This window comes from Phycodurus eques, chromosome 4, assembly GCF_024500275.1.
Source record: "Phycodurus eques isolate BA_2022a chromosome 4, UOR_Pequ_1.1, whole genome shotgun sequence".
Lineage (NCBI taxonomy): Eukaryota > Metazoa > Chordata > Actinopteri > Syngnathiformes > Syngnathidae > Phycodurus > Phycodurus eques.
Window position 1 is genome coordinate 12,578,017 of NC_084528.1, and position 20,603 is coordinate 12,598,619.

Sequence of the window (20,603 nt, forward strand, 5' to 3'; positions counted from 1 at the left end):
CTTGTTAGCGCTATAACTGTCTCCCTAATCCACATCTTGTCAGGGCTTGAGCTGAGCTAATAAGGCCCGTCAGTCGCTGAGCCCAAGTGACTCGTTCGGAAAAAGTTTTAGGCGACGCGGGCGGTGTAATTGTACCTGTTTTATGACTTTGTTTTCACTCGCTGGAGCACTTCACCCGTATTTTTTCACGCCCCAAAGAAGAAACGTGAGAATGAGGCGATTTGCCACGAATCCCGCCAAACTTGGCAAAACCATTAAACCGTTTGTGCAATGCTCCAATTTCTCCCCCCACAGTGTATACTGTTCAATTAATGAATGATTTATGTCTGGAGTGAGTCATTACATCCATCCATGGATGCTCTGGACTCAATTTAAGTGTTTGTGTCCCAGTTGAAAGTTTATGCTGCCAGAAGACAGAAGTGAAGTACCAAGACCAGGAGTGTGTGTGTGTGTCCTTCAGTACAATACAATGTACATTAATGCTTCCTTAGAGCAAATTAGTGAACTCCAAGGTGACTGGTTAGTCACCAGTTTTCTGCTTCAAAATGTGTCTGAAAATAGACCTTGCTTTATTTACTGCTTTTCCTCATTCAGTGGCTGTTGGTGTACTTAAACTGCAGAGAATACCAGGTATCTATTAGGGTGGAGGCGTTTATTGTTGTTTGTTGTCTTTCGTGTTCATTGGGGTTCAGTGATTGAAGTGTTTAGCAGCGTTAGTGCCAGAATGCTCTGCTCCACACTTTCTTTGAACTCTGCCATCAACATTTATGCCCGTGGCAAGGTCACCCATGGAAAATAGGTCCTAGGTGAGGGACCAGAAAAAGCACAGCTCCAAAGACCCCTATGAAGATTGAATATACAGGAAAACGTTTTTCCCTTGCACAGACGCGGGTCACCGGGGCCCCCCTCCGGAGCCAGGACTGGAGGTGGGGCTCGAGGGCGAGTGCCTGCACCCATGGGGCCCGGCTGGGCACAGCCTGAAAGGGTAACGTGGGTCCCCCTTCCCATGGACTCACTACCTGTGGAAGGGGCCATAGGGGTCGGTCGGGTGAAATGTGAGCTGGGCAGTGGCCGGAGGCGGGGACCTTGGTGACCCCGATCCTCGGCTACAGAAGCTGGCTCTAGGGATGTGGAATGTCACCGCTCTGGCAGGGAAAGAGCCCGAGCTGGTGTGTGAGGTCAAGAAGTCCCGACTCGATATAGTCGGGCAAGCTTCCACACACGGCTTGGGCTCTGGTACCAGTCCTCTTGAGAGGGGTTGGACTCTCTTCCACTCTGGAGTTGCCCACGGTGAGAGGCGCCGAGCAGGTGTGGGTATTCTTATTACCAGAGCCAGATGAGGTGGCTGAGGCATCTGATTCGGATGCCTCCCCCACCCCTGCCTGATGAGGTGTTCCGGGCACGTCCCACCGGGAGGAGACCCTGGGGACGACCCAGGACACTCTGGAGAGACTACATCCTTCGGCTGGCCTGGGAACGCCTCGGGGTCCCCCTGAAAGAGCTGAATGAAGTGGCTGGGGAAAGGGAAGTGTGGGCTTCCCTGCTAAAGCTACTGCCCCCGCGACCCTACCTCGGATAAACGGAAGAAAATGGATGGGTGGATGTCTGTTGTGCACCCTAATAAGAGCAAGCATTATAGAATGGATAGTCTTATAGAAAATGGATGGATGATAAAAGACGACATTTATTTGTTATTTTTTCATGTGGATGATACACCTAGGCAAATGAGACACGTCTACTAGACATATTAGAGTGGAAGCCATGATCTATCTACCTATATTGTTTAGCTAATCTATTTCATATTTTATCTATCTAATGTAATCTATTTGAGGAAATATGATACTGTAGTTAGTTTCGCCAACCCAGACAACTACAGTATTTGAGGTGAGAGAAATTGTGACATTTTCAAGTTGAAGCACCATTCACATCCAGAGTTTGTGTCAGCCGATGAGTCAGTCGCATGCGCCCCATTACGGATCAGCTACCGTAGTTGAGAAGTGTAATTCGGGGGCTCTGTGATGAAGTGCCGTTTCCAAAAATTAAAATACAATGAATGGATGCGGTTTATGGGGCCTGGGTGCTCTTCATACTCATTTTTTTTTTTTTACGAAAATCCCTTTTTGTTTTTTAATTCAACATTTTCTTCCAAACTAATATTCTAATTCTGGACTAAAAACCAGCTCCACCCCTGATCTTCATAGTAACGCAAAGCTGTACTCGTGTTGCCACACCCTACAGTACATGAGCTGACTGATTTCAACCGTTAAAACGAGATAGGTTTGCTGTCGTTCTCGACCCTGTGGGGTATTTGAACCAAAGCCGCAGATGTGTGTTCGGACACCTGGGAACTGTTCAGAATGTGTGTCGCAACACAAGACACTCAGTGGTATGTTCAGTCATCTACTAGCAAGCACTTGCAGATGTAGACAGATACGGCAGCAATTACACAAAGTTAAACTGGTGACTCACAACAACGGCCCTGTGTTTACAGTCATCTGACCCGTTGTATTCTTGGAAGGGGTGTGTCCTGACAAGGTAATTATACGTCCAACAAAATCATTCTTAATCCTGTCTATGTAATGAAACAACTTTGTACTTTCTGCAATATAATAATGGCTTTACACAATATTTCCAGTGTGTCTTTTGTAAAAATAGTAACTCCTGACTTCCAAGTGTGGAAAATTCCATGCTTCATTTTGATTTATTTATTCATTTAAATGCGCATGCAGTTCAGTTAAGTCCACCAGATAGTGGTAGAGCTCCAAATACTGCCTCAACCACATCTGCTTGCATTGAAGTCGCAATTAACTGTTCAAGGTGACACATTCACTTAGCACAAATTTGCTCCTGCCTATTGGACAAGAGCAGTGATGGAGAGCTCAACTTCCAGCAATACTGCAGCTGATTGGTCAGCGGCACGGGTGGGTGGGTGTCAACCAATCCGGTGACGTCATTCACTAGTAGAAGCAGGCCCTGGCGCTTCCAATCACTCCCCCACTTGCACATACGTATACAATGGTGCGTGTGTATGTGTGTGTGTATATTTGTGAGACAGAAGGAGAGAAAGAATGCGCCATAAAGCGTTCACTGCCGTTTTGAGTATGTTTAAAGGCATCCCGTGTGGTGTTTTTGTCGAAACCTTTACTTCCCAGTGAGCAAGCATCTTCCCATTTCTTTGCATGAGCGAGCGAAGTTTCAGGGCGTGGTGCTTGCTGGATCTGTGAGAACGCGCGCGCGCGCACACGGTCCTGCGTGTAAAAGACACTTTTAAAAAAGGAGCCATAAGTTGAAAAAGAAATAAGCAAAACGTGTTGTAATTGCATGCCACGGGCCGGGGTGAGCGGGGACGTCAACGGTTGCTCAAGCAAGGCAAGCGGCAGGCGCCCCTGTCCACATTCCTTCTCCCCCGCGCATGCACACGCCCTGTGACAGAGCGAGAGAGAGAGAAAAAAGTTGGCTGCTGCAGCGAGAAGTTAAATCACGGAAAAGATATGTGTTGCTGCCTCATCTAGCACAGAGGAAAAAAGAAGGAGCTGCTGCACTTAGTGTCTTTTCTTCCCTCCTTCCTCAAACTCAACGGTGAGTGTGACTTTTTATTTTTTATCCACCCCCCACATAGTCATTTGTTGTCTGCTTTGTTGTTTGGATTGTAGCTTATTTGGACACTATATCTCGTGAATGTTGCATTGCATTTTTTTTCCCCCTTGTCCACTCACTGAGCCGTCTCGGCGGATCAGGTTGTCCTCGGTGGTAAATGAACCCCTTGTCTCTTTACACGTCAAGGGAAACCCAAGCCGTGTCACGGTGACTTATTCATGAGTCCAGTGTCACTCCTGCCTCTGCTCATTGTGCAAATTGTCAGCAGTAGTTTGGGCGACATCGAAGCACAAGACCCCCCCCCCCCCCCCCCCCCCATAGCCCAAAACCCATCATGTCTTCTTTACGCAGTTTTGGGACATGTGACTCGTGTAATGGAGGTCAGATTTTGCATCATTCTTCTCTTTATCTGTATTACTTTGTTCATATTCATGTGTGATGAAAAGTTACAGGAAGTGTTACAGTCACACCTTTTTAATGCTAACACAGCAGGGTGCAGCTCAGTCAGGGGTAGGAGAGTGCATTTACTCTAGTACTGTCCAGTACTTATATGCACTTTGGGTCACGTTGCCTGTGCTACAGAAATAACCACATTATTAAAATAATACAAATTCCAATGAAATTGGGACATTGTGTAAAATGTAAATGAAACGGAATACAATTATTTGCAAATCTTTTTCAACCTATATTCAACTGAATACACCAAAAAAACTAAGATATTTCATGGTTAAACTGATGAACGTTATTTAATTTTTTTTAAAAAAATATATATATTTTAATTTTTTTTGCTAATATTCTCTCATTTTGAATTTGATGCCTGCAACACTTTCCAAAAAACTTGGACAGCGGCAAAAAAAAAAAAAAGACTGGGAAAGTTGAGGAATGCTAAAAAAAAAAATACCTGTTTGGAATATTCCACAGGTGAAAGAGGAATTGGAAAGAAGTGAGTGTCATGATTGGGTAAAAAAAGGAGCATCCCTGAAACGCTCATTTGTTCACAAGCAAGGATGGGGCGAGGTTCACCGCTTTCTGAACAACTGCGTGAGCAAATAGTCCAACAGTTTAAGGTTTCTCAATGTACAATTGCAAGGAATTTAGCGATTTCATCTACGCTCTGGAGAAATCTCTTGACATGAGCCGGAAGGTCAAAAACCGACATTAAATGCCCGTGACCTTTGATCCCTCTGGTGGGACTGCGTTAAAAACCAGCATTGTGTAAATGACCTTGCAATGTGGGCTGAGGGCCGAAGCATTGCCAATTAACACAGTTCGTTACAATTGTACCGCGTAAAGTGAAAGCCATATGTTAACCACACACAGAAACGCCGCCGCCTTCTCTGATTCATTTCACATTTCAAATTGTTTTTGGAAATCATGGATGTCGTGTCCTCCGGGCCAAAGAAGAAAAATACCATCTGGATTGTTATCAGTACAAAGTTCAAAAGGCAGCATTTGTGATGGTATGGGGGAGTGTTAGTGCCCATGGCATGGGTAACTTGCACATCTGTGAAGGTAGAATTAATTGTAAAAGGGACATACAGGTTTTGGAGCCAAATATGCTGCCATCCAAACAACGTTTTCAGGGACGTCCCTGCTTTTTTCAGCAAGACAATGCCAAGCCACTGTAACGGACATGCTCTCGCCAGATTGCACCGTGAACCCCAACCCCGGACTGAGCTGTATCGCTTTCTCCGCACCCCCGCCGTGACAGGCAGCCACAAGGAAGCCTGGTTTATCTCACACGGACGCTAAATGAATTACCAGCCAGTCCGAAGGAGCTCATCAAAGCGGAGACGAGGAATCCTGACTCCTCACCCGGACTTTAAGTTAATTAGCAGTTACTCCAGAAACCTGTGATCCCAGTCATCAGGAGACCTCCCTGGGCGTGTATGGCTCAAGATACCAACCCAAAAAGCTTGAAAATCCGCTGGTCCCGCATGCCAAGATAAAGTTCAAAAGACCATTTGTCCTTTTGAAATGCAACTCATTGAGACATCTGGGACAATGAATTGGACACGAGCGATACCCACAGGCGGTGGAGAGCTACTGCAACTCCGGGGGAACTAATCACAATCTTCACCGAATTTGAATGTTGCATGCTATTTTAAGAACTTTGCATGAACACACCTAGTGTCTACCATCACAACAGCACCACTAGTGATTGTATTTCTGCAAATTTAAATGTCTGATGTCAAATCTGTTTGTCAACTGAACCGGATGAGGTGTTTCACCCCACACAACACAAATACCACATTGCAAATATTACAGTTCTCAACAACCACATACAATTGAAACATTCATTAGCGTGATTAAAGACGATGTGCGCGTGACAATGCAAAACTGGAAAATGGTCTCGTTATCTTCAATCCAATAATTAATATTTTATCCCACTTGTTGCAAACCACAAAATAATCATATGACGGAAAAGTAACATTAAGAGGCGGTCTATTGCCCTTTTTGGGAAGGAAGCGGGCGGCTCACGTCCGTTCCGAGCGTCTTGCCAACAGCGACACCCGGGCTCAGGCCGCCCTGCCTTGGAACTCTTTCCTACTCTTCTTTTTTTTTCCCTTCCTCCTTTTTCCGCCAAATCCCCCTGTTCCCCGTGCGGACCGGACCGGCCAAACATTCGAGAGATCGACCAGCCTGCCTAAATTGTGTTCCACGCCACATAAATCCAATTTGCAGCCAACTAAAGTACAGATTAGTGCATATTTGGGTTTAATTTAATGAGAACAGGAACCCCCAGCTACATGCATTGTCATCCCATGCTCATTTCTACCCTCACATCACAAGTCGGTCTCCTTTGCCAATGTTCATCTGTCCTTTGTTTTGTATTTCCCTGCAGTGTTCCCCTGTAGATAACCGTTAGATCTCATTAAATTTTCTATAAAAAGTCACTACCTGTATCATTTGTGTGTGTTTGGGTTTGACAAAGGAGACCTCTGGTTATCGAGAACTCTTATCTCATTCCTGTAGCAATCTTCAGATTACGAGACAGAGAGGTTTTTTTGTCACTTTGTCCTGACGTTTTATACATCTAAATAGAGACGTTAATTAATTATGTTTTTATCCAAACCAACATACGCTACATTCTGCATGTGTAACAACAGCAGTGTGGCTTTGTAGTGAAAGAGTGTGAGTACTAGACTGGCCTGCCAGCAGTCCAGACCTTTCTCCCATTGAAAATGTGTGGCACATTATGAAGCACAAAATATGACAATGGAGATCCCTGACTGTTGAGCAACTGAAATGCAGGCATCAAATAAAACATTTGTGAATATTTTCTAAAAAACAATGTTTATCAGTTTGAACATTTAAATATATTGTCTTTGTAGTCTATTCAATTTAATGTAGATTAAAAATGATTTGCAAATCATTGTATTCTGTTTTTATTTACATTATACACAAAGCCCTAAATTCATTGTAATTGAGGTTTGTACCTCTGACAGTGTCAATCAACAATACACAAATGAATATTTGTGCCATACTAAAACATCTGAGTCAGAATCCTCTTTATTTGCCAAGTATGTCAAAAATACACAAGGAATTTGTCTCTGGTAGTTGGAGCTGGTCTAGTACGACAACAGACAGCCATTTGAAAATTACTGTTGAGACAAAAACATAAAAACACAGTACGGAGAGTCACTGAACAATGAAAGGTTACCGGTAATGCCAATACCATTATTATTTTTAAAACATTTTTGGCAATTGTGCGAATGATGATTGTGCAAATGATGAGTCGTCTGGCAATTTAGAGCAGTTTGAAATGACTAATAGGGTGATAATGTGGTACAGTGTCAATTGTGCAAATGGTGCAGTCTTCACAACCACGAGTGGCCAGTATTGGTCAACAACAGATATGCCAATGGTGAAGAGTGACCAGACTTCAAAAGTAGTTAATGGCAAGAGGAAAGAAGCTGTTGGAATGTCTGCTAGTTTTAGTTTGCATTGATCGATAGCACCTACCTGAGGTAAGGAGCTGGAAGAGGTGGTGACCAGGATGTGGAGGGTCAAGGGGATTTTGCATGCTCTTGTCTTAATTCTGGGAGGGTGCAATTTCTCAAGGGTGGGTAGGGGGGTACCGACAATTTTTTTTCAGCAGTTTTGATTGTCCATTGCAGTTGGAGTTTGCCCAAATCAGACTGTGATAGATGAACACAGGACTGATTCAATGACTACTGTGTAGACCTGCCTCAAAAGCTCCTGTGGTAGGCCGTGCTTTCTCAGAAGCCACAGGAAGTACATTCTCTGCCAGACCTTTTTGAGGATGGAGATGATGTTGGTCTCTCACTTCAGGTCCTGAGGGACTGTACTAACAGCGTGAGAGGCAGCTGTAGCGAGGGATGCTTTCCTGAAGTCTACAAATGGATGAGGTGGTGTCCCCCAGCCTCACATACTGTGTCCTGCCCGTCAGGAATCTGTAATTCCACTGGCAGATGGCATGCGAGACACTGAGCTGGAGAGGCTTGGAGGAGACTGGTTTTGGAGATGATGGTGAACGCAGAGCTGAAGTCCACAAACAGGATCCTTGCGTAGGTCCCTGCACTATCGAGGTGTTCTAGGATGAAGTGCAGTCCCGTGTTGACTGCATCATCCACAGACCTGTTTGCTCGGTAGGCAAACTGCAGGGGCTCCAGCAAGGGACCTGTGACGCTCTTGAGGGGGTCCAGCTCGAGGCGTATAAAGGACTTCATGACCACCACAGATGTCAGGCCGACAGGCCTGTTGTCATTCAGGCCAGAGATTGCAGGTTTCTTGAGGACTGGGGTGATGGTGGAGCGTTTCAAACAGGATGATACGTTACACAGTTCCAGAGATCTAGTGTAGATCATTGTGAAAACTGGAGCGAGCTTGTCCGCGCAGACTTTGAGGCAGGATGGGGACACAAGGTCTGGGCCCACTGCTTTGTTGATCTTTTGTTGTGTGAAGATCCTGTTCATGGATTGTCAACGCTGAAGGGGGAGTCAGAGGTGTGATGGTGGTCAGTGGTGCGGCTGGGTAGGTGTGGGGTGTGAAAGTGTCATTTTTAAATCTGTAGTAGAAGATGTTCAAGTCCTCAGCTAGTCCTTTTCTATAAATCACTGAATGGTTTAGGTCCAGAATACATGAAAGAAATGCCAATGGAATATAAACCCAGTAGGGCTCTGAGATCGACAGACTCAGGTCAAATAGTGGAGCACAAAGTCCAAAGCAAACATGGTGAGCAGCTTTACTGTGTAATTTCTCTTTGCGATGTTAATTTATTTTGTCAGCTGGTTTCTAGTGCGATTGTACATGGCTCTTTCCCCACTTCGATAGGCGTCATCTGTAGCCTGGCGGAGTTGGTGAAGTTTGGCAGTGAACCAAGGCTTTTTGTTATGGAATGTGCGAAATGTATTTTATTGGTACACACAACCTCACAGAAACCGATATAGGATGTGACACAGTTTGAATATTCATCTAGGCTTAACGTTGCAGTTTCAAAGACACTCCAAACTGTGCAGTCTAAACAGTGTTAAAGTTCTAACTTTGCTTCATTGGTTCAATTCTTCACTTATTTTGCCACAGGTTTTGGACATTTAAGTTTTTGCCTGTATGTTGGTATTAAGTGAAAGAAGCAGAGATTGGACGAGCTCAGAGTTGCACGGGAGATACCACGGTATGTATCATTTAGCGTAGTATATGAGTGGTGTAGAGTGTTGTTTTCCCTGGTGGGACAGTCAATGTGCTGCATGTATTTAGGGAGTTCATGGTTGAGTTTAGCTTTGTTAAAGTCCCCAAGAACAATGATGTGTGACTGGGTGCTTTTTTTCAACTATGTTTACTTGTTTGCTATAAAAAATTTGCGATATGAGTGCAGTATGCTGGCAGTGAACTCAACTATACTTTACACCGACCTGATTGGTTTGATCGGTATCGGCCGATAATTAGCATTTTATGCACATCGCGCTGATTGGCTTTGTCATAATTCGCCAAAAAGACATTTACTCCGCGTCGCCATTGTGTACAATATATTTGAATGCAAAAGCTAGTTTATTTTTAGCCTTGTCGCGTGTCTTTTGACGCAGTACTGTAAATATCTAACCGCCAATAAAGTTATTTTAAAATAAAAACATGTCTGCAGTGTGGGACAGACAACACGTAATGCCTGGATCAGACTACAAGACAAATTTGGTCTTTCACGATTGTCAGACTACTGCAATAAAATCTTGTTGCGATACCACCGCATCCCGTCTTTTACGATCACTGGGCTTTTATCTTGTCAACTCAAACGGGACCGGATGCACTCGTTACCATGGCGACGACAACAACAATGGACGCGCCGTGTGTATTAGAAGAATAAAATGAGGAAAAACGTGTGGTGGCGGTCACCGGTCCTTGGGAGAGGACTTCCATTCAAGGATTGCTTGAGGTATGTTCACATACTTTTAATACGATACGGCAGGCAACAAAACGTTATGTAGCCTAGCAAGCTAGTACTAGGACTAACTGTTGTACGTAAACTGCGTTCTGGTTGAATATTGCTGTTTCGGTGTGTGTGTGAATTAATTTAATTACAATAAAGTAATTTAATTACAGTAAGTTGGCAACCCTTATTTCTGTAATGTTGGTTTGACCTGACTGATTAGAATACATGACCTGACTGAAAAATACTTTTTTAAGATACTCTGTATACAGTACACGTGTATATACAGTAAATGAACAAGTCATTTAAATAGACACGTTGCTCCATCTTGTGATTGGATCAGTGATCAGTTATAATTTTTTTTAAACTCGCTGATCGGTCCCAAAAATCCTGATCGTGTAAAGCCGAATTTCAATAGGGAAGGATGATTTGAGATGGGTTTTTTTTTTCGTTAACAAATTGATTAAACTTTTATCTCAAGGCACCACTGCAGTGAGAGTAGTTTTCGCAGTGTTTAAAGAATCCACACATTGTCCTAATGTAATGACTCTATTCTTTGTGTTGCACTGTGTTTGCCACAATATTACAACTTTAGGCTGTTTGTTTTTTTCTTAACTGTGGTACTAATAGTCATTTAAAAAAAATGAGGATTATTAATTTAAAAAAAAAAAGCACAATTTGTAGTTACCTGTAGATCTCTTTTAATGAATGCTATTCTGTTGTGCTTACTAAAGTGACCTTTCTTTTTTTAATCAGGTAATGCTCGTACACAGTCGGTTTTGTCTTAGGCTTTTAATAAACTCCACATTATAGTTAAAGATTAAAACATTTGAAAGTCAAATATTTAAAGTATGTTAACAAAATATTTGAATGTAATGTTCTCCTGCCATGAATCAAGTGAACATTGCTCGTGTGTCGATGAACACATGTAGCGTTCAAACAGCCTGAGTGTACTTAATGCTTGTAAAATTTACCACACTGCTACATTTAATGTCGGTGTTTGTGTACAAAGCTACACGAGGTTCGTAGATTGCCTTTGGGTGTTCCTAACCTGCTTTTCCTCCGAACTGGTTTCTACTTGTTTTCTTTCTACGTGCAACACTGACTCTACAACCGGACAGACACAATGTGTCATTTACAACACACTTGCTTCACTATGCTTCTCGCCAGTCTTGTCTCCTCACACTCACTTGTGACATTCAAACAATATGACATGACTAAAGTTTTGTTAAAACATCCAAATGGGCTTGACAAGAGATACAAATGTCTTTTTTGTTTTTGTTTTACTTTTTGCCAGCTCGTACCAAAATCTGACAAATGGCTCGAACAAAACATAAGTGCTGGCTGCGCAAAGAAAGAGCCATCAAGTACAGTACACGTTCATCCAAAATGCTGGCCAGTCTCTCACTTTGTTCCTTTGGTTTCAGATGTCGATTTTTTTCCAATAGGAAATAATGGAAATATAAATAATCCATCATGTGGTAACTGTCATAAAACATTTATTACTTGTATAAGGCATTTTTTGAAATCAAATTTTCATGTTCTTAACTGTCATACAAATCTAAAAATAAGTTCACTTAACATATTAAATCAATAAAACACATGACACAGAACAAATGAAGAGTAGGCACAATAAGTCTCATTTCATTCTAAGAATAAAAGTCTTTGATATAAAAGTAATGGTGTGGTTGGTTTATGACGTTTCTAGGTGATGAAAGATGCGCAATCAATTAATCTGCGCAGTGGCATAAGAATACCTGCTCACGCGATACAAGGCGGCACGCTCAGTTACTGACATTCTTACTGTTTTTAGATTGATTGTTTTATAACCTTGACCTAGAAGTGTTTTTCATAGAACTATTTACACGAACTATGACTTTACTTACTACTAATACTAGGGGTGTCCCGATCTGATCTTTGAGATTGGAAATCGGTCAGATGTCCGCAAAAAAAACGAGGATTGGATCGGACTGGATCTAAAGTATATGATTTTAGGCCTCTTATACAAGCAGTTCCATTCCATGCTCCGCACCAGCACCTCTATCCAGTAGCGCCCGGGCGGCATGCAGAGCCTACTTGATCATAACAGCTTACTAAGGTGCTAACATTGTCGTAAGGAGTAAGAGTGAATGTTGCTTGCTTAAAGTCATTTATTGACATTCCAGTTGACGTTCACTGTAACTCTAAACTCGCATAACAAAAGAATTACACCTTTAAGGAAATAGAACAATACTCTCTGGCATATACAAACTGTAAAAACAATGAGTTATAATAATAATATTCGATTGTGACTTCTACTTTCTTTAAATTCCAGTCCACCAACGCAATAAGTGAAATTAGTGAAATAGAAATACCCTATTTAAATACACCCTAGGTATGTTTTTGTTGCAGTTACGGCACTTACATTTTTTGAAAGGCCTAGAAACATACCTAAAACAATATAAACATAATATATTGAGAGAGAGCTAGAGGAATAGATAACACAAAAATATTGTAACAGTATAGAATAATAGAGTTATAACTGTAATCAAAATCTGCAATATAGTGGGACCGCTAAGCATGAATAACAAGTATCAGTTACGTCAGAGTTTTTGAGGGAAAAATCTTTTTTTCATTGGTTTTTAGGGACTTGCAAATTTTGAGATTCCTACTTTCTGGAATAAACATACATTACTGTTCAAAAGTGTGCCATTACCCAGACAGTTTCTTGTTATCCATGAAAAGACACTAATGAAGTTTTCGTGTCACGATGAAAATGTCCTTATTTTTCAAAGAAAAACACTCCCCCCCCCCCGCCGCCCCCCTCTCCCACATTCACAATGTCTAGACAGTATTCCTAATTAGTTAATCTTCACTGGGGAAAACAACTGCTTTTCTTTAACAAATAAGGACATTTCTCAATTACCCCAAAGTTTTGGTAGTGTATGTATATACCATTGACTGATATCCAAGCTTGACGTTTTTGTGATCTTTTTCTGCTATGCAAGTGTGTTTTGTTGCATACAATTCAAGTGAACGTCAAAGCACAATATAAGCTGGGCCTTGCTCAAGCCCTGTGAGTCACACTTGAGAGCAAACACGTGCTAATGTGCATACAAGAAGGATGCCTCGTGCTCTTATTAAACCGCTAGCACAATACTTCCCTTTTCCTCATGATTTGTCATGCTCTCGTCCTGGTACGAGCCCCCTCGTTTGTTTCATGTTTATCTCGTTACACCTAGAATGCTTGCTAATTGGCGGCGGCCTGTCAGTGGTGTTAATGTATGGCCTACACACACGTGCGCGTGCACACACACACACACACACACAACAGTATGCCTGCTGCTGTGCTGTTATTCCAAAGGTGTTGAGATGATTATAGCACACTGTTAAAATGCAGTAATTAAAAAATAATGATGAACAGCAAGCTGATGACAGATGCTCACTTGTATGTTGGAAAAATGTGTGTGTATACTTTTGTGTGTTGTAGGGCCTCCATGAAACACGATCCTGATGTGTGTTTGGCCTCACTCGATAATTAGTTTAATGCAACCAATGTCCTAATTGTTACTTCTTTGTGCTTGTGTGTGTCTGTGTGTGCCTTTTTGGATGTGGACCTGTGTGTTTGTGCTGTTTTGAGCATTCTACTGTGACATCAGTGTCACATCAGAACTTTATCGCCAGTTACTATGCAACAAAAACAACAATAAGATGGCTCCGTGCAGGCAGTCATCGTCATTGGCCAGGCTGTTTCGCGAGTGTCTTTTCCTAGTCAGTCATCTTTTCTTCTGTGGAAATCCTGCAGCGAGGCCTCAACCGCACTGCAGGGAGAATGGTGATTAGCTCCACATGGGCGGCTCCAAGTTGTATATGGCAGCTGCCTTCAAACAGATGGCTTCAAATAGTTCTCACTGATGAATGTGGAGGAGCGTCAATCTACTAGTCATACTATACTATACAATACTAGAATAATAAAGCTTTACATAAATAATAAAGCTTTTCTGGACACTCAAAGACTGTTTATAATATCATGCATTATTCGTTCACTCCACAGTCACAAATGGTGGTGATAAGCTACGTGCGTAGCCACAGCTGCCGTGGGGCAGTCTGACGGAAGCGTGGCTGCCATTCCGTGACTACGGCACCTCTGACTGCAACAAAGCATCCGACCACATTCATTCATAGGGAATGTACTAGTCAGTCTAATACTCACTCGAGTTAACCTAAATTAATACGTATGTAAATTCTGAATGTGCCGTAGTCTATCACTCCCCTACACAAATGCAGTAGGAAAGTCATAAATACAGTAAATAGTAATAGCTAAACTGAGTGTGCCTCCTTGTGCCGCACGACGATGTATCCTTACGCCGCTCATAACCTCGAAACTATCATTTCAGGACCGTCGCAAACTGAGAGTTTCTGTCTAAACAGGTCTTGAAGCAGTTGAATCAAAGTGGTGTGTGCACTGCTTGGCTGCAACCAGCATCGGCGCTGTTTATTCATTCTAAAACTGGTTGTAAGAAACTCCTTCTGACAGGGGACTCTGCCAGACGTTCCCAACATCCCCTCACTATACACTTGGGTCTGCCAAGTCGAACCGGCATCTTCCCTCACCAACAGAACCAACTTTTCACCAGGTCGTGATCAGTTGACAGCTCCGCCCCTCTCTTCACCCGAGTGTCTACGACACGTGGCCCCAAGTCCGATGACATGACCACAAAGTCGATCATCGAACTTCTGCCTAAGGTGTCCTGGTGCCAAGTGCTTGTGGAGACCCTTATGTCTGAACAAGGTGTTTGTTATGGACAATCCATGACGAGCACAGAAGTCCAATAACAGAACACCTTTCGTGTTCTGATCGGGAAGCCGTTTCTCCCAATCACGCCCTTCCAAGTCGCGCTGTCATTGCCCACGTAAGCGTTGAAATCAGATTGAGTCCCCAGCAGTGGAGAGCACCCCATTCAAGGACTCCACAAAGGGTGGGTTCTCTGAACTGCTATTTGGTGCATAGGTGTACACAACAGTCAGGACCTGTCCACCCCACAAGACACTGCACCAGACTCCTTTGGACCCTCTCACCGGTGGTGGGTCCATGGGAAGGGGGACCCACGTTGCCTTTTCGGGCTTTCACCAGCTGGGCCCCATGCGCGCAGGCCATCGAGCCCCACCTCCATACCCGGTGACCCGCACCCAGAGAGGGGAACCCCTGCATAGTTTTTAGATTTCTTTCACGATACTCAACAACTCCACTCCAATTGTTTTTAATAGCATTCCGCATCTTGTATTACACAACATCTAGCACCGTACTGGAAGAAAAGATTTACTGACTAACAGGAAGTTACATAATCAAATAGCACAAACAGGAGCATAGTAAAATTTAATACAGTATCTCTGTCTCTCTTCACAAGAAGTGAAATAGTGGTTAGCAGTTGAGAGGTTTGAATCTCTTCTAAGGGGTGCAAAGGAGTTTGTAAGGAGTTTGTCCGTGTGAATGTGAGTGTGAATGGTTGTTTGTTTATATGCACTGCGAAACAAAAAAGGATATCGAGCAAAGTGAATAAGACTAAGCCTAAAAAAGATTATCTTTGTTAATAAGCAAGTTTTGAATTAGACAAGTAATCTCATTGTCTCATTTCACTTTTTCTCATCAATATATTACAGCTAATATTAACTTGGTAATATGCCAAAGCCAATGGTTTGCCTGAGGTCTCAGCCAAAGAGCAAGAATTTATTTCTTATTTTGAGTAAAGGGTTGGGGAATTGGGCGTGGGGGGCTGTGGGCCGGCGTGTGTGGCGTCCCCCCTGGTTGGGTCCCCCGCTGGACGGGCCCGCTGGCTTTGTCCCCCCTTGCGGGTGGAGGGGGCCCGGTCCACCCTTCCTTGATGTGCCGGCTCAGCAACTCCATACGCAAGTTGACTAACATGCATGTGATATGGTGTTCATTCACTAATAAGTTCGATAGACGCTATAGACTTTAATTGCTTGTGCTGGCACCACCAATAACAACACAGGTTATACTAACGCATTAACTCACAGGTTCTTACAGGTGTTCAGACACTAAAAAGAATCCCACCGCACCACTCGTCAGTAGTCAGTCATTTCCCACATTCTCTCCTGCCCTTTCTGTCCTTACTAGTTATTGCATGTCCTCACCAGGTGTGTCCCCCATCCACAAATAAGAACATGATTTGACTGTTGTAACGTTACTTGTGCTCTAATATCTAGACGAACTATTGTTCTGCTGTGGTTCGTACCCATATCCCTCTTTAAAACCCTTTTCTGTCCGACTACATTTTCAATAAATATCAGAATAATTAAAACCATTTTTAAAATAAGCATAGGCAGTATTTCAGACTCCCCTGTTGCACAGCAAAACTGTTCCTGCACAAAAGGCTTACAGATCCACCATTCTGCAAGGCCATGAACAGGACAAGTAAAAAAATAAAAAGTGTGTGTGTGTGTGTGTGTGTGTGTGTGTGTGTGTGTGTGTGTGTGTGTGTATATAAGTAAAGTGAACCATAAATATGTGGAGGATTGTTTTATCTTGAATCACATAGACTTCACATGACATTTTTGTTTTCATCTTTGACTACCACCATTTTACCGTATTTCCATCTAAAAAGGTCTCAACGAGCTAGTCATTGTTTTCATAATGATGTCATAGGTACCTGGCTCCAGGTCTTTAGATTGTCTAAATAGGAGCTGTTTGTTCTCGACCAGGTGACTTTTTGGTGCCCGGCTGACCTTTATATGAAAGTTTTTCATCCCGTACTTGAGCATTAAAGTGTATAGCTACAGGAGGTGGACGGGAGGAGTGTCGGAGCAGGCGGACAATAGGTGGTAATCCGAGGCGCCCCGAAGGCATCTTGGGGATCAGATGTCCTCTGTCAAAGATCACGGCCCCCATTGTGTTCGCCTCTCCTCTTCCTCCTCCTCCACCTTATCCAACACTCGCTCTCCCACTGACCTCACACAGCCCCTCCCCCTCCTCGCGAATGCCGAAATCTGTTGAGATCACCTTTCGAGCGTTGTACCCGATAACGTCACTTTTGTTGCGAAACCTCATGTGATACGACATGGCATTTTTGGCCATTACATCTGCGACGCCATGTCACCTGCGATTAAAATTTCTAATCGCAGCAAAATTTGTGGCCATCTGTCGGCCACTCATGAAAACTAGAGTATTTGCTGAACCCCGCATTGTTGTGAGACAGTTCAGTGGCGTCTGGGGTGCAGCGGGCCTAATAGTGATGACTTGAAAATCACTTAGATGATGAAACGGGCTTGTGTTCATTCTGGAATATCTTGCCGCTCACCTACTTTAGCGGTCTGTAATATTAATCGACCAGCCTGGCAAATGTTACTGTTCAGCAATATGTTAACAATTCGTTGCCATTTAATCAGCATGTTATTTGTTTTTGCTTAATAAAAATTAAACAAAAACTGTGTTTTTAGATAAACTGAAAAAAACCTCATGAAATATGGATAATACATGCTTCTCATTAGACAGCAACATAATGCATATTTACAGGTGTCGGTTTGTATCAACTGTCATGAAATATCAATGATAATATTTATGTGATCTGTGTTGTTTTTGTTTCTGTAGACATGGAGTCAGCCATCCAGACACTTGTGACAACATTTCTTGGTTCTACCAAAGGCAAGGAGAGCATGGATGGGAAGTCCTTCCAGAAGATGGTAAAGAAGCACCTTAGCGGTGTCATGGAGGTAAAGATCCTCACTCCTCAAAGATCTGACATTTTGACTTTGGATGAACCCATAAACCCTAGTACATTTTGAAATGGTTAGTATTACTCTGGAAGTGGATTCAGGGAGAAAACCACAACCACAGTCTGTGTCCACTCATTCCTGCAGTGCAGGGAAAATGGGGAAGTGCAGGTATTGCTGACTTCAGCCCTTGAGTAGCTGGCAGAGTCTGTCTGGAGCTCAAGCAGGAACGGTCAATAATGGGATAAAGGTCACTTCAAGGTCCCGTATATCGGCTGCTTAGACCTCCATAGAGTGACTCTCTCTGGACTCAGTATTCAAGTGTCATTTTCATTTAAAAAAAAAAACACCTTGGTTTTGTCATACGAGTGTCCAGAAAAGCCCCCTCTGACAGCTACTTTTGTTTGACCCAGTTTTGTATCCGCTTTGTCCATATTTGGCTAAGACAACCCCCTTTCCTCTGATTGGTTGCCTCCACGTAGAAGACCCACTTGTGAGAGCACGCTGGCTCGGGAGCGGAAAGGGAAGGCGGAGAACCTCCCTCGTGACGTAGATAAGGTTGAGAAATTCAAATAACCTGATTTCAGTCCCGTCGGCAGAAAACCGTCTGGAACTTAGAAATGCATGGATGACTTTAATTCATATTTCACATGTTTACCGACGCACCATAGAGACAATAATACATCCCAAATACTAGAAAAAGTTGGTCTGGAAAACTCTGTACCCTTTAAAAGTTTGAAGAAAGCCAACTTGAATTGAGACATTTTCATGTCAAAATGTAGCTTGAAATCCTGTTCCTATAATTTCACTTTGTTAAAATTTCCACTAATCTGTTTGTGTATGTTGTAGCCTGATGGAAAATAAACATTTCATTGAATATCGTTCAATTAAGTTGTCCTTTTTGTGTTCCACTGTATGATTATTAATCAACCAAAATCTGTTAGAATTGTAAGCATTATTTGTTTGTTGTGTCAAACATTGTATTTGACTAAATGAAATTAATGACAAAAAAAGAATATAGCCTATTGGTTCCTTGCAGAGCTTTTCCACGCCGCAACAACGAGGCACTCTAAAGCGGCCGGACCAGCGTGAAGCCCCAGTCCACACGCTGGATGGGGGGGTGCTGACGGACTTTCCAAATCATAGACTGGCAACCACATGCTCCAATCGGACGCTAATTATTGGCAGGCTTGGCCAAAAAATAAATAAAATAAAATAATACAAATAAATGATTTATTTGGTTTGGTACCAAATGGCCTGCGGCTGCCCATTGGTTGGGGACCACTGCTCTAGAGTGGCCAACACCAGCTAACTATCTAAATCGAAGATGCATTTTCATAGTGTCGGCGGAACTAGCTTGTTAACTGCATGCATGTCGCAGTCATAACCGCTGATGCGAATGAAAGTGCTCAACTTCTAATGTAGTGGGGGAGGGGCGACTCACGCCAGACTCCAAAGTGTGTCATGCAGTGTGGTTCTAGCCATGTCCAAAAAAAACAGGAAAACTGAAATGGTAAGAAGCAGTTTAATGTTATTGCGCCACCAATGAGTAGAAAAGTTTTCAATCTTTGCACTTGTTCTAGCAATCATCTTCAAACATGTACTGTATATTGTATTTAGAAATAAATCTATAATTTCACTTGACAGGGTCTTTAAGTAAATTTCGTGGGGTCTTGAATGTGTAAAAGGTTATTTTCATTGTTGATGTTCAATGGCCCAGAGTTCACTGGGTTGCTGATGTATTTGCTTTTTTAATGTTTTGGAATATTTTTGGAGTGTGCATTTGTGATTTCTTTTTTATTTTATTTTATTTTATTTATTCTTTTACATTTCTTTTTTGGTAATATTGTGATGATGAAGGGATCATTTTGATCATGGTAATCATGATGCGAAATTTCATTTCGTTTCATCTCCACCTCAAACACGTCTTGTGTTTTTCTGATGATTTATCGCAGGACACAAACAGCTCGGCGGCCATCAAGGAGATGCAGAATGGCCTGGATGAGAACAAGGATGGGAAAGTCAGCTTTCAGGAATACCTCACTCTGATTGGCTACGTTGCCAAATCGGTCAGCGAGAGCAAGTGCCCATCCAACGCGGCGTCATAGATGGAGACATATTTGGGGCCGTGCTGTTTTGTGCTTCTTTTTATTCCACCCCACACATTAACCAACCTGTTGTATCAACCGTCGTCCTAACCCGCTAATGTCCGTCTTGTATTCAATGCTCCCTCCATGTTGAGCTCAAGAAAACATTAAAGAACTCCATGTCAAGAATGCAATTAAAGCTTTATACTGACATCGCATTGTTGTCGTATGGCATCATTTGTGTCTATATGCGTTTGCAGTGGTTCCCCTGACGTGCTGCTAAAATTAGCAAATTAGTGTGGCTTCCCTGGTGAGCATCGAGTACTGCAACTAGATCCTAACACACAGGAGATGCGTCCCATTGTGCGCCACGCTCCTCTCTGTAACACTATACTTGCACACAAACACACACTGTGCTAACATCTTGCATGGAAAGACTTAATGATGGCGCATTTAAACATGGAGTGCTGAGCAAATTTTCAAAACAACTGTCCTTATTGGTTTCAGAGCATACAGAATCATGATGTGGTTGGTGGTACCTTGACTTACAAGTGACCCGACCCGTTTTTTGAGATACGAGGCATCTCTTGGCTGATTTTGTGTGTGTGCCTTGAACATTAATGTGCTCGTGCACAAATCTGAATTGCATACAATAGATGGTGATGAATTTCGCTACAAGCCGCAGATACGCAGATCAAAAAAGAGCCCAAGCTTCAACTGTTTATTGGCACTCTCATTTGGGGTTTACTGTCAAAGTAAATTTAAAACAAAAATGTATTTCATTTAAATCCAAACCACAGTGTTATCAAAGTACAGTAGCTTAATGC

General features: G+C 42.7%; 1 protein-coding gene across 1 annotated transcript; it reads left to right on the forward strand.

Moving 5' to 3' along the window:
* The first annotated feature begins 3,279 nt into the window (after positions 1 to 3,279).
* si:ch211-105c13.3 (uncharacterized protein LOC325758 homolog) lies at positions 3,280 to 19,992 on the forward strand. The gene is made up of 3 exons (XM_061673969.1): positions 3,280 to 3,579; positions 17,568 to 17,689; positions 19,645 to 19,992. The coding sequence occupies exons 2-3, from the start codon at positions 17,570 to 17,572 to the stop codon at positions 19,795 to 19,797; spliced, it is 273 nt and encodes a 90-aa protein (XP_061529953.1). The 5' UTR covers positions 3,280 to 3,579; positions 17,568 to 17,569; the 3' UTR covers positions 19,798 to 19,992.
* Positions 19,993 to 20,603: the final 611 nt, after the last annotated feature.

Excerpts from the sequence above, each read along its gene's own strand:
- si:ch211-105c13.3 (XM_061673969.1), top strand. The coding sequence starts at position 17,570 with ATGGAGTCAGCCATCCAGACACTTGTGACAACATTTCTTGGTTCTACC. Across the intron at positions 17,690-19,644 it reads ACCTTAGCGGTGTCATGGAG|GACACAAACAGCTCGGCGGC; the intron begins GTAAAGATCCTC and ends GATTTATCGCAG.